This window comes from Chrysemys picta, chromosome 10 (assembly GCF_011386835.1).
Source record: "Chrysemys picta bellii isolate R12L10 chromosome 10, ASM1138683v2, whole genome shotgun sequence".
In the NCBI taxonomy this organism is placed as follows: Eukaryota; Metazoa; Chordata; order Testudines; family Emydidae; genus Chrysemys; species Chrysemys picta.
The window spans coordinates 40,770,813-40,783,706 of record NC_088800.1 but is presented as its reverse complement, the minus strand read 5'-3'; the positions used below and the strand labels follow the sequence as shown (position 1 = coordinate 40,783,706).

Genomic DNA, 12,894 nt, shown 5'->3' with positions numbered 1-12,894 from the left:
AGTATCCCAGGGGAGGCCTCCCTATCTCATGTGCGGGGTCATAACATGACAGGACTCTGTGCTTGAAAAACTAAACCGCCTCTCTATGGAGAGAGCTATTTACAGAGCTGCTGCAACAGCATCTAGCATTCCAGCCATATGCACACTGACCGACGGCCTGGTGCCTCTTCCATTCCCTTCCCTCCTGCAACTTTGCTGCACCCTCCAAGTTCCATGCAGATTGCTACCGCTTTATATAACACAATATCCTCCATATTATCCATCCAGTTCCTTGTGCACCTTAACACCTTGTTCGCTTTGCAGATCGCTGCTACTGTTGCACACTGAGCAGGACATCACTGAGCTGTCTCCAGCGAGCTTGCCCCTTTCCTCAGTAGTTACAGATAATTTAGAACCCACTAGTGAGTCTGAATAGCTAAAACTGCTGTTTCCAATGTGCATGACATTACATTCAACAGCACTGTATGCCATCTGCCATTATAGACCCCCCAATCATCTTGCTTGGTTAGCTCTTTCTAAAGTTCCTCATGCTCTTCTCCGATTTTGCCCATCCTCAGCTCAGTTCTTTTTCCAGATCTTTAATAAATGTATCAAACCAGTCCTAGCTTTACTGCTCCAATATTAGCAGAGTTGAATATGCCAACCCTTGTAGTCACTTGCTCATACTGTACTGGTGAATGCCTTCTTTGAAAATATACTAACTTTTTCCATGATGGGCATGAATTTCCAATGCTTTTCCACTTGCACTGTTATCCAGGGCTTAACTTGTGCCAGGGCTTGCCAGGGTTGAGCCCCCGGTACCTCTAGGTTTGGCAGTTCAGAGCCCCAGCACTTCTGGGCTTGGCAGTTCACAGCTCTGGCACCTCTGGGCTTGCCGCATCAGTTATGAAAGTAACAAAATTACTGGAGTTCCAGCACCCAACCACTTGAGCCCTGGCACCTCTTTTGGTACAAATTAAGCACTGCTGTCATCCCAACAGTGGGGAGGGATTCAGGTAAATGGGATTACCCACCCCAAAGAGAAGCAGAAATTTGCTGTCTGATTAGGAACCTCTCATTTGTCTGACTTGGCATTTAATCAAATCCAAGGCCCTAGGGGGCCCCTGAACTGCAATGTTGCTCTGATCCATCTCTCCAGAATCACAGCCCAGGACCCTCTCCTTCCTCACGGCTGATGTAATGCTGCATTTGGGGTCTGGAAAGAACTCTCTCAAGGGGTTTTTAGAGCCCTGGGCAATGTTCCCCTGGAGCTCTGAGCCAGTTTTCCCTGGTGGAATCAGGTGGAAGCATCCCACCCCATCAGTTTCCTGTGGCCAAGTGTGGCATGGGGGGAGCTGGTGGCCTGTGGTCCCACCTGTCTCCTTCTCTGTGTTGCTAGGTCACACAGCAGCACTGAAGAAGAGGAGAACCCCAGTTCACTCAAAGGAGCAGCCCACTGACCTGTTGCTAGCGTGAGCCAGAAGGATGCCCCGTAGACAGTCTGCAAGGAGGCTGAACTGAACCGGATGGTGCACATCGGGGAGTTCCTCGCAACAGAGAAGAAGAGCAGTGAGCAGATCAGCAGCGCTGCCGTGAGTAGGATCATGTAGCTCCCGTACAGCAGGACTGGCATGGAGAACAGCATGTTGGAAATCAGCCAGGTGCAGAAGGCCAACCTGCGAGAGAGCAGTGGGGTTGGAAGGAGGGGCCGTCCCTTGCTTTTACACTGACCTGCTTTGGGCTGCTCCCGAGACCTTCTCTCCAACCACTATTGGGCAGCATCCTCGTCACCTGCCCTGCGGTCGTCATCCTTTGCACTGGTATAAAGGGCTACAGAGAGCCAGGCCCACAGATCCCCTGGCATCTGCACTGAACCCAACCTCCCGCCTCGCCCGAGAGGCACTTCGGGCTGAGCTCAGCCCCAGTGTAATGCTACTGAATTCCAGGGATGACTCTGTTAGAGGAGCCCGGTTGGACACACTTGCCCTCGAAACCACCTTCTCCTCGGCAACAGGGAGGACTGGGCATGGTGATAGTGTGCAGTGAGGATTGGGCTGGGGGTGCAAGTGTGCAAGTGCAAGGCTCCCAGTGCTCACAGGACACATGCAGACTCTCCACTCCTCAAGTAGGGGAACATCTCCCTCTGAGAGGCCCTGGAATCCATGGGACCAGGGCCGGCTCCAGGCACCAGCGCAACAAGCTGGTGCTTGGGGCGGCCCATGGAAGAGGGCGGCATGTCCAGGTCTTCGGCAGCAATTCGGCGACGGGTCCCTCAGTCCCTCTCGGAGAGAAGGACTGGCCGCCGAATTGCCGCCGAAGAATGAAGCGGCGGTGGTAGAGCAGCCGCCGAAGTGCTGCCAATCACAGCTTTTTTTTTTTCTCTTCGCCGCTTGGGGCAGCAAAAAAGCTGGAGCCGGCCCTGCATAGCACGTGCACATGCAGAAGAATTTCCTAACTACCCATGCCAGACTGCATTATCAAGGGACACACCTGCTCTGTGATGCCAGGCCACCCACAGCGGCATTGCCAGAGGGTGCTCCGGATAATGAGAAACACATCTTGGGAGATGACCTTGAATCAAATCCCACCATTCTAAAGCAAGACCCTACAGTTTGGGCCAGAGAGTGACAAAGAAAATGGCACCCCACTGACGCTGCAGGAGGGCTTTTGGGAGGCAGAATGCAATGACCAGAGGCGGAGTTTGGCTGGGATGGGGCCTAACATCCCTAGTTCTGCAAAAATGCCATGTGACCATAACTGACCATGGGTGGCCAGCGCTTTGGCTGTGTCTCCTCCAGGATCAGCACCTCCACCTATCCCCTACATGATGCACTGAATCGTCATTGTCTGAGAAGGAAGAGTACCAGTTACAGAACTACCAATTTCTTGAGAATCTAGGAGGGGTTCGTGTCACCCAAGTACTGGCCTTGCTTAGCTTCTGAGATGGCATCGCAGCAGGTCATGAGCCCAGCTAAATAAACCTTAGCTCAGTGTTAAGAGCATCTGGATAACTCTGCAGACCACTCATCAGTGGAGCAACCTGTCAGATGCTATTCAAGCCTTGGACAGTCATTTCCTAAGGATGTTTTATGGCCAATGAAATCAGTCCCGTTATGATGCTACATTGAGCCACACACTGTGCATCTCAGGAAGCCACTGAAGTTCTTTAAAAAGCGACAAAGAGTCCTGTGGCACCTTATAGACTAACAGACGTATTGAAGCAATAGCTTTTGTGGGTGAATACCCACTTCATCAGGGTGAAGTTGGTGAATACCCACTAAAGTTCTTTGACCTTCTACCTGAGAGGAGCCCCTTCCCTCGTGGATGGTTCTCCCAAGGCACGGCGTCTTGCTGGGTCTTACCACAGAGTGATAGAGGTATAGTGGCCGGAGATCCTGTACTGGCTGTGCACGCCACATGGGCTGTGCCGGCTAAACTTCTCTGCCACATACAGGATGGGGTTGGGCAGCCCCTTTGCCAGGCCGTCCGTGTAGATGCAGGCGTAGTCTGCTCCCAAGTGCCAGGCAAAATATTCGTTGTAGTTGATGGTTTCGTTGATCTGATTCACTGGGTTCCCTGCAGGAAAGAGACGTGTTTCTGTTCTGCAGCAGATCGAGGAGACCAAGCACATGGGGAAGAGGAGCTGGGAAGAGCGCTCAGTCACCCAAGGGCCGGGCACTTTTGCTGATCTTACCTCCCCTCTGTCCTGCCAACCTGCCCCGGGGGAGCTGAAAGACCCCAGTGCCTCCCCCTCCTACTCGCCCTTGATTCAAAGACCTGGACTCACCCACTAGCGTGATGTTGACGCCCGACAAGCCGATATGCAGGCCAATGTCTGCGTTCACCATGGCGCAGCTGAAGGATTTGTAGGAGGTGTTCGCCGTCACCCAGCCAATCTCCCAGTCCCTGGTGAAGTTAACACCTGTGAAGATGGCAGTAATCAGACATAGCCCCTGTGCTACTGAACCAGCCATTGACTGTGCACAAAGAGCGAGTGACAAACTCCTTGTCTCCATGGCAGCAGCCAAGCGCCTGTACATCAGAGGGGTGTGCACTGAGAGTGCTCTAACATAAGGCTGCCCTGTAACTGCGCCATGTAGACCCTGTGGGCGGGCGGCGGTGATAGTACACCAACTAGATACCTTCCACAGCATGACAGCAGGGTCTGCGTGGGGCAGTCAGAGCACAGCCCAATCTCAGCGTGATCTCCATGAGTCTGTCCTGCCTGTCCTAGCCCCAGTATGCAGAGCCTCACATCCCAGCGGAAGACACACCATCAGTGGTGGCCCCTGGTGAGGGAGGCGACTTCACTTGGGGCAAAGGCACTTGGTCCCCCATTCCCTCAACACAGAGCAGGCCGGGGGTAGCTAGGCTGGGGGAGGGCACTGGGCTCTGTATGGGCATGGGGGGAGCTGGGCTGCTTGTAGTGGCAGTGGAATTTGTGGGGAGGCTTGTCTGCATGGGGCACTGGTTTTGTGGGGATGGGGCTTCGGGTGAACATGAGCAAAAGCCAGCTGGCCTCTGTGGTGCCCTTGAGCCTCAGAGCATTGCTGGGGAGCCTGAATGACAAATGCATGACCTCAGCTCACCTCTGGGAGGGATTTCACTTTCTGGCCCCTGTGTGAATAACCCGTTCTGCAGCGCAGGGCAAAGGAGCCTGTCGGTCACATGCAGGGGGCAAGCGCTGGCAGCCAGCCCCGAAGGGTTTATTTACTTTGAGATGTCCAGCACCCAGCGCTGGCGGTGGCCTGGTCACTGCTCACAACTTCTGCACAAGTATGACTGAATCCTGCGCATCCATCCCAGCACAGGCGCTGACTTTTATTTTTCCCAGTGAGTGCTCTACCCCTGATCTGCCCCGAGGCCCCACCCCCACTCCACCCCCTCCCCAGAGGCCCCATCCTGACTCCACCTCTTCCTGCCCTTGCTCCGTCTCTTCCCGCTCCCACTCCACTCCCTACCCCAAGGTCCCCCATCACTCCCTGAGCACCTCCCGCCAGCTGCTGAACAGCTAATCGGTGGCCCCACCAAACAGCTATGGCTGGTAGGTGCTGAGAACCCCCTATTTTTTCTATGGGTGCTTGAGCCCTGGAGCACCCATGGAGTCGGCGCCTCTGGCTCCAGCATCTCCACTCACTGAATGTCAGCGGTCTCGTCTCTGAGAGCTGTCCTTTCCCGGATGCTGCCAGGTGGATGGCACCGTGCTACTGGGACACCAGGGCACTGCAGCCCTGCATGCCTGAAAGGGAGCTCACTGAGCCCAAGGGGAAAGGGCTGGATCGATAGCCCGAGGGACTGCAATTCCCTCGGTATCCATAGATCAGACACACACCCCCGCGCACCCTTCTCCACCCTCGCCCCACAACCCTGCCCTAGAAAGGCTGCAGTCAGGAGGAGGTGGCAATTCTCAGCACACTTATCAGCCCAGGCCTCTCTGACGAGGCTCAACAGAGGGTCCCGCTGAAAAGCTTGTGTTTGTGATGCAGACACATTCGTGACTAGGGGCCCCCAGCAGATGTCCGGCAGCAGTGGGCTTTGTGTTCTGTCAGTGCCTGGAGATGACCCCCAGAGGAGAGCTGCTTGAATGACTTGTTGCAAATAAATTATCCTACCAGGGGCCAGCCACTCCTCTGCTCGCTAATTGCACTGCTGGGGCCAGCACCTCGGAATGTTAGTCAAAAAAGGGATCGAGTTGTCTTCTTTCCCCACGGAGTGTTCAATGGAACACCCCCCTTCCTTGATCTTCATCAACCTTTGCTCTTCCTCACCTCTCTACTGGGGAGGGCTTCTTGCTATTTCCCGCTTTGTTCCAGCCTCCCTGCCTGAAGGGGCAGATGACTACGGGGAACCCGGGGCATGGCAGCATGTACTCACTGAGAATCACTGCTCCAATGAAGAGGCTGGTGACCACTCTCAGGAGCCAGAAGAACCTCTGTAGGGAGGACAGGACAGATCAGGAGCCAGCCACACTCCCCTCTCCAGGCTGTGAACTCAAGAGAGGCCAATGGCAGAACCAGAGAAGTTCTGTTCACTTCATGGTTCCTGTAGGCCAGGGCTGGCCAGAAATTTCTGATCAAAACATTTTTCCTTCAGAAAACAGGGCTTCATTGAAATTACCACTTTCTGCAGGAAAAGATCGATTTCAGAGGGATTTTCCGATGGGAAAATCGAAACAAACGAGTTCAGTTAGAAACCTCAACCCGAAACAAATCGCAATGTTTTGGAACCTGCCCCCCTCCTGAGTAGGGTGACCAGATAACAAGTCTGAAAAATCGGGACACATTTCTGGGGGTGGGGTGGGGGCATAGTTGCATATAAAAGACAAAGCCCTTAATATCGGGATGGTCCTGATAATATCGGGACGTCAGGTCACCCTACTCCTGAGGCCCCAGGGCACTGCAGTGGGAGTGATAGAGTCTGAAACAAATTAAGATGGGACAGGAAACTGCAACTCCCACGAGTCACTGCGGCAGCTCCCTCACAGGGAAAGACTGCTGTGCATCATGGGAGATGGAGTCCAGCTGTGGAGTGTGGCCTCTAGGAGAAAGTGGGGGCAGAAGGTCACAGACCTACAACCCCCGAGGCACTATGGTTGCACAGGCCAAAGGAGCATTCTGAAATGTTTTGACCTAGGGAAGGTGAAACCTTTCAGCGGACTGAAAATGAGGTAGCAGTGTTCTGTTTCCACGTTCCCAAATGGAACTTTTCCTGAACTTTTCAATTCACTAGAAGTTTAAACATTGCAACATTTTGTCCCAATTCTGGAAGAAAATGTATGTCACAATATTGGAATCTGACACCGGACGGGAAACCTGTTGGTCAATCAGGTCTAATGTAAGCACACGTGACCAGGGCTATTGTATTTTACCCCAGTGTTGGGGACAGTCTGAGGTCACAGTGAGGGTTTGGCTTGGAGACGGAGGCAGGGGTGTGTTGGGTGGGGTTTCCTTTGCTACAAGGCCAATGCATTCCTTGTGGAGGTGTGGAGATTAACTGATAGGACGTGGGGTGTCGCGGCATGTGACATGTGGCTCTCTTCACTGAAGTTCTCCTTGTTTCTCTGGGGTTGCGTGGGTGGGTTTAACACATCAGCTGTGGGATGGTGGGACAGATACCCCCAAGACTAGAGCTGGGCAAGTGCTGAAAGCCTTGGATCTGGACTTGAATGTTCCTCACAAGTCTGGCAGTTGGTCCAGACCTCCACGAGCTGGGGCCAGATATGGAACTCGGAGCCAGGTCCAGGCTCCAGGCCCATCTCTAGGTAACACCTCAGACATTAAAGAGTCCAAGAAAGCAGGCTTCTGGCTCAGTGTCCTTGGCCAGGCTAGCCCCTTCCATGGTGCTTTTCATTAGGAGAAGTGCCCAGAGGCATTTCCCCTAATCAAAGTTGCTGCAATAGCCGCTCTAGTTCCCTAGATGGTGACTAGCGACTCGGTTACTGGGGGAGTGATGTGTCCCCCTGGGGGTCTCATACACACTGAGTGTGTCTCTGTCTCTCCTTGGGGGAGGAGAGGGCTCTCTGCCTCCTCAGCACTTTAGTGGGTTATTCTAGTGGCCAGATGGCCACTCACGCCCCCTGCAGCCCCCAGAGCACCTCCCCCGCACATGAGTTCAATAGCCTCTGCCCCCGGGGGAGTTCACCCATCCAGAGACAGTGTCAGCTGTTCTGTGCCATCATGGCCTGTGCCACGTATCCAGCGGGGCAGCTCTGCGTTCACCAGCCAGGAGGAAAGGGGAGAACTCCCCCTTGCTTTTAGCCTAGCATGGGGAGCTGTGCATCCCCCACCCCCGTCACCGAACGAACCCCTGCCCTTACCCCTTTGCCCCGGATTCCAGGCAGGATGAGAATGAACGTGGCCAACACGGTGAGGAACACGGAGATGATCACGACCGAGGTCGTGTTAAAGGGGAAAGGCGTCCTGGTATTGGGGTAGAAGGGGAAGGAGCCATCGAACAAGGTCATCACAGTGCCTGGGAGAGGCAGGAGATCTACAGACACAACAGGAGCAGTGAGTGAAACGAATGCTTCTGGCTATTCCTCCCCGCAGAGCAGGGATATACGTCCTCCTTTCTGGGGAACAAAGGAAATATACCCTGGGATACCAGCCCTGCCTCCTCCAGCTCTGTCAGCGCCCCTCAGTCCCAGCCCACAGCGCCCCTCAGTCCCAGCCCTGCCTCCTCCAGCTCTGCCGGCGCCCCTCAGTCCCAGCCCACAGCGCCCTGTTATCCCAGCCCTGCCTCCTCCAGCTCTGCCGGTGCCCCTCAGTCCCAGCCCTGCCTCCTCCAGCTCTGCCGGAGCCCCTCAGTCCCAGCCAACAGCGCCCTGCTATCCCAGCCCTACCTCCTCCAGCTCTGCCAGCGCCCCTCAGTCCCAGCCCACAGTGTCCTGCTATCCCAGACCTGCCCCCCAACTCTGCCGGCACCTCTCAGTCCCAGCCCACAGCGCCCTGCTATCCCAGCCCTACCTCCTCCAGCTCTGCTGGTGCCCCTCAGTCCCAGCCCTGCCTCCTCCAGCTCTGCTGGCACCCCTCAGTCCCAGACCACAGCACCCTGCTATCCCAGCCCTGCCTCCTTCAGCTCTGCCGGTGCCCCTCAGTCCCAGCCCTGCCTCCTCCAGCTCTGCCGGCACCCCTCAGTCCCAGCCCACAGTGCCCTGCTATCCCAGCCCTGCCTCCTCCAGCTCTGCCGGTGCCCCTCAGTCCCAGCCCTGCCTCCTCCAGCTCTGCTGGCACCCCTCAGTCCCAGCCCACAGCGCCCTGCTATCCCAGCCCTGCCCCCCAACTCTGCCGGCACCTCTCAGTCCCAGCCCACAGTGTCCTGCTATCCCAGACCTGCCCCCCAACTCTGCCGGCACCTCTCAGTCCCAGCCCACAGTGCCCTGCTATCCCAGACTTGCCTCCTCCAGCTCTGTCAGTGCCCCTCAGTCCCAGCCCACAGCGCCCTTGTCATAACTATAAAGGGAAGGGTAACAGCCCTCCTGTGTACAATACTATAATCCCACCTGGCCAGAGACACCAAAATCCTTTTACCTGTAAAGGGTTAAGAAGCCCAGGTAACCTGGCTGACACCTGACCCAAAGGACCAATAAGGGGACAAAATACTTTCAAATCTTAGGAGCAGGGGGAAGGCTTTTGTTTGTGCTCTTTGTTTTGGGGGTTGTTCGCTCTTGGGACTAAGAGGGACCAGACATCAATCCAAGCTCTCCAAATCTTTCTGAACAAGTCTCTCATATTTCAAACTTGTAAGTAACAGCCAGGCAAGGCGTGTTAGTTTTATCTTTGTTTTCTCAACTTGTAAATGTTCCTTTTGCTAAAGTGTCTATCTCTGTTTACTGTAACTTTGAACCTAAGGCTAGATTGGGTTCCTCTGGGCTCTTTAAATTTGATTACCCTGTAAAGTTATTTTCCATCCTGATTTTACAGAGATGATTTTTACCTTTCTTTCTTTAATTAAAAGCCTTCTTTTTAAGAACCGGATTGATTTTTCCTTGTTTTAAGATCCAAGGGGATTGATCTGGACTCACCAGGAATTGATGGGGGAAAAGGGAAGGGGGGGGGGAATGATTAATTCCTCCTTGTTTTAAGATCCAAGGGGTTTTGGATCAGTGTTCACCAGGGAATTGGTGGAGGAGTCTCTCAAGGCTACCCAGGGAAGGGAGTTAGCACATTGGGAGTGGTGGCAGCAAAAGCAAATCTAAACTGGTAGAGAAGCTTAGAGGTTTTCATGCAGGTCCCTACATCTGTACCCTAACGTTCAGAGTGGGGAAGGAACCTTGAAATGATGTTTGAAGTGGGATCATTTTAAACCAAAAGCCAGTAAGATTTTTTTTCTCCTTTCTAGCTGCTTAGAAAGCAGAGCTGAAGGTAGATTCATATCTTATCTCTCTTTGCCTGAAGGCAGAGGTGTTAAGTTTTTTTAACAAGGGTCTTTGTTAAGAGAAGGTTTCAAACTGTGAGCAAGCAGACAGCAAAAGGAATTTACAAGCTGAATTGGTTTTATTTTTTTTTCTGCCTCTCGGGTATAGCTAGTTAGAAAGTCTCTGTTACCTAAGCAGCCCTGAGCTGAGTGCATCCCAGTTTCAGGGAACTGCAGAGGGGTGTGGTCCAGCACAAGAAAGCCGGAAAATGACTACCAGTGAAGCAGCTAACAAACTAGAACTGGCCAGACTAGAAGCAGAAGAAAATGAAAAGAAACATCAGAGACTGCTCAAATTAAAAAAACTCGAGAAAGAAGCTGCTGAGAGAGCTATGGAGCAGAAAGAAAAAGAGAGGGAGGAGAAAGAAAGAAAGAGAGAGGGAGGAGAGGGAAAGAGAGAGGAAGCATGAACTGGAATTAGCAAGGGCTAGGCAAAATATACCAGCCAACCCAAGCCACCTCTCTCCAGGTAGCGCTTCCCATCCCAGAAAATTCCCCACCTACAAGGCAGGCGATGATACTGAGGCCTTCTTAGAAAATTTTAAAAGGGCGTGCCTTGGGTACAGCATCTCTACAGAGCAGTACATGGTAGAGCTGAGGCCGCAGCTCAGTGGACCCTTAGCAGAGGTGGCGGCTGAAATGCCTAAGGAACACATGAACAGTTATGAACTTTATAAAAACAAGGCCAGAATCAGAATGGGGCTAACACCCGAACATGCCCGTCGGCGGTTCAGAGCCTAAGGTGGAAACCAGATGTGTCATTTACCCGACATGCCTACCACATTGAAAAAAATTGTGATGCCTGGGTATCAGGAGCAAGTGTTAAATCTCTGGAAGATCTGTCTTTCCTAGTGAAAATGGAGCAGTTCTTAGAGGGTGTTCCTGAGAAAATAGAAAGGTACATCCTAGATGGGAAACCCAAAACTGTAACCGAGGTGGGGGAGATTGGAGCCAAATGGGTGGAGGTGGCAAAAAAGAAAAAAACTAGTAGCAGTTGCAGCTAATATCAGAAGGGGCAACCCAAAACAAAACCCTATCACCGGGGGCAACCCAAGGCTCCACCTACATCCCAAGGAAAATCCCAGATGCCTTCTTATCCCGCCACCCCAGTCTCCACCAACCAACCTCGACCCGGTGATACCTTAGCAGGGCGATGTTTTAAATGTAATGAACTGGGACATATAAAGGCCCATTGCCCCAAGAACCCCAACTGATTACAGTTAATTACACCATAATCACACCAAAGATCCCCCAGGCCCAGATGCCTCTCAAATACCCTCGGAGTGAAGGGAAACCTTGAGAGTGGGCGGAAAGAAGGTTATCGCGTAGAGGGACACTGGGGCACAAGTGTCGACTATCCACAAATCCCTAGTGGACCCCAAACTCATCAACCCAGAGGCTCCGGTGACAATTCAACCCTTCATGTCACACTCTTTAACCTTGCCTACAGCCAAGTTGCCTGTCCTGTACAAGGGCTGGTCAGGAATGTGGACTTTTCCAGTCTATGACAATTATCCCATCCCCATGCTACTGGGGGAAGACTTAGCCAACCAAGTGAAGCTAGCCAAGAGGGTGGAAATGGTCACCCGAAGCCAGGCTAAGCAAGCTTTCACACCCATCCCTGTTCCTGAGCCGTCCACCAGGGCCCCGTCTGTGTTACCAGAGACCCAGACAGAGGTGGAGGAACCGGATCCCCTGCCAACGACTGCAACAGCCGTAGTGGATCCAATCCCAGAGCCCCAGCCAAAGCCAGTCCCAGAACCGGAACTGGCAACGCAACCAGCACCAGAACCATTGCCAGCACTGAGTCCAGCGCTTGCAAACCCGTCTACAACTCCAATGCCACAGGGCACCAGCAAGCCTGAACTGGCAGAAGTAGCAGATAACCCTACTCAAGAGGCTCAGCCAGAGCCTGAAATACCACATAGTGCACCAGCGGACAGCGGTTCACAGTCAACGGAAACAACCCCAGCACGTGCATCGCTTCCAGAGGGACCAAGCCCAAGTCCACAGTCCAAGGAGGAACTGATGTCTCCAGCATCAAGGGAACAGTTCCAGGCCAAGCAGAAAGCAGATGACAGCCTTCAGAAAGCTTGGGCGGTGGCATGGAGCACTCCACTGCCTCTCAGCTCTTCTAACCGATCCCGGTTTGTTGTAGAACAAGGACTTTTATACAAGGAGACTCTTTCTGGTGGACACCAGGAAGACTGGCATCCTCAGAGACAGTTAGTAGTTCCAACTAAGTACCAGGTAAAGCTCTTGAGCTTAGCCCATGATCATCCCAGTGGCCATTCTGGGGTGAACAGAACCAAAGACCGATTGGGGAAGTCTTTCCACAGGGAGGGAATGGGCAAGGATGTTACTAATTATGTCCGGTCTTGTGAGGAGTGCCAACGAGTGGGAAAGCCCCAAGACCAGGTCAAAGCCCCTCTCCAGCCACTCCCCGTAATTGAGGTCCCATTTCAGCGAGTAGCTGTGGATATTCTGGGTCCTTTCCCAAAGAAGACACCCAGAGGAAAGCAGTACATACTGACTTTCATGGATTTTGCGATGGCCAGAAGCAGTACCCTTAAGCAACACCAGGGCTAAAAGTGTGTGCCAGGCATTAGCAGACATTTTTGCCAGTGTAGGTTGGCCCTCCGACATCCTTACAGATTTGGAAACTTATTTCCTGGCAGGGACCATGAAAAACCTGTGGGAAGTTCATGGGGTGAATCACTTGGTTGCCACCCCTTACCACCATGAAACCAATGGCCTGGTGGAGAGGTTTAATGGAACTTTGGGAGCCATGATACGTACATGAACACTCCAATGATTGGGACCTAGTGTTGCAGCAGTTGCTTTTTGCCTACAGGGCTGTATCACATCCCAGTTTAGGGTTTTCACCATTTGAACTTGTGTATGGCCGCGAGGTTAAAGGGGCCATTACAGTTGGTGAAGCAGCAATGGGAGGGGTTTACGCCTTCTCCAGGAACTAACATTCTAGACTTTGTAAGCAAC

The 12,894-nt window shown here is 53.1% G+C and overlaps 1 protein-coding gene across 1 annotated transcript in view; it reads right to left on the bottom strand.

The window, feature by feature from the left end:
• The window catches only part of LOC122173855 (dual oxidase maturation factor 1-like), a 34,415-nt gene that overhangs the window by 15,876 nt on the left and 5,645 nt on the right, over positions 1–12,894 (bottom strand). The window contains exons 2-6 of the mRNA XM_065559640.1: positions 7,796–7,968; positions 5,854–5,911; positions 3,767–3,901; positions 3,342–3,555; positions 1,441–1,655 (exon numbers count right to left, since the gene is read on the bottom strand). Of these exons, the coding sequence (XP_065415712.1) occupies positions 1,441–1,655; positions 3,342–3,555; positions 3,767–3,901; positions 5,854–5,911; positions 7,796–7,942 (769 nt within the window). The 5' untranslated portion in view covers positions 7,943–7,968. The remainder of the gene's footprint in view (positions 1–1,440; positions 1,656–3,341; positions 3,556–3,766; positions 3,902–5,853; positions 5,912–7,795; positions 7,969–12,894) is intronic.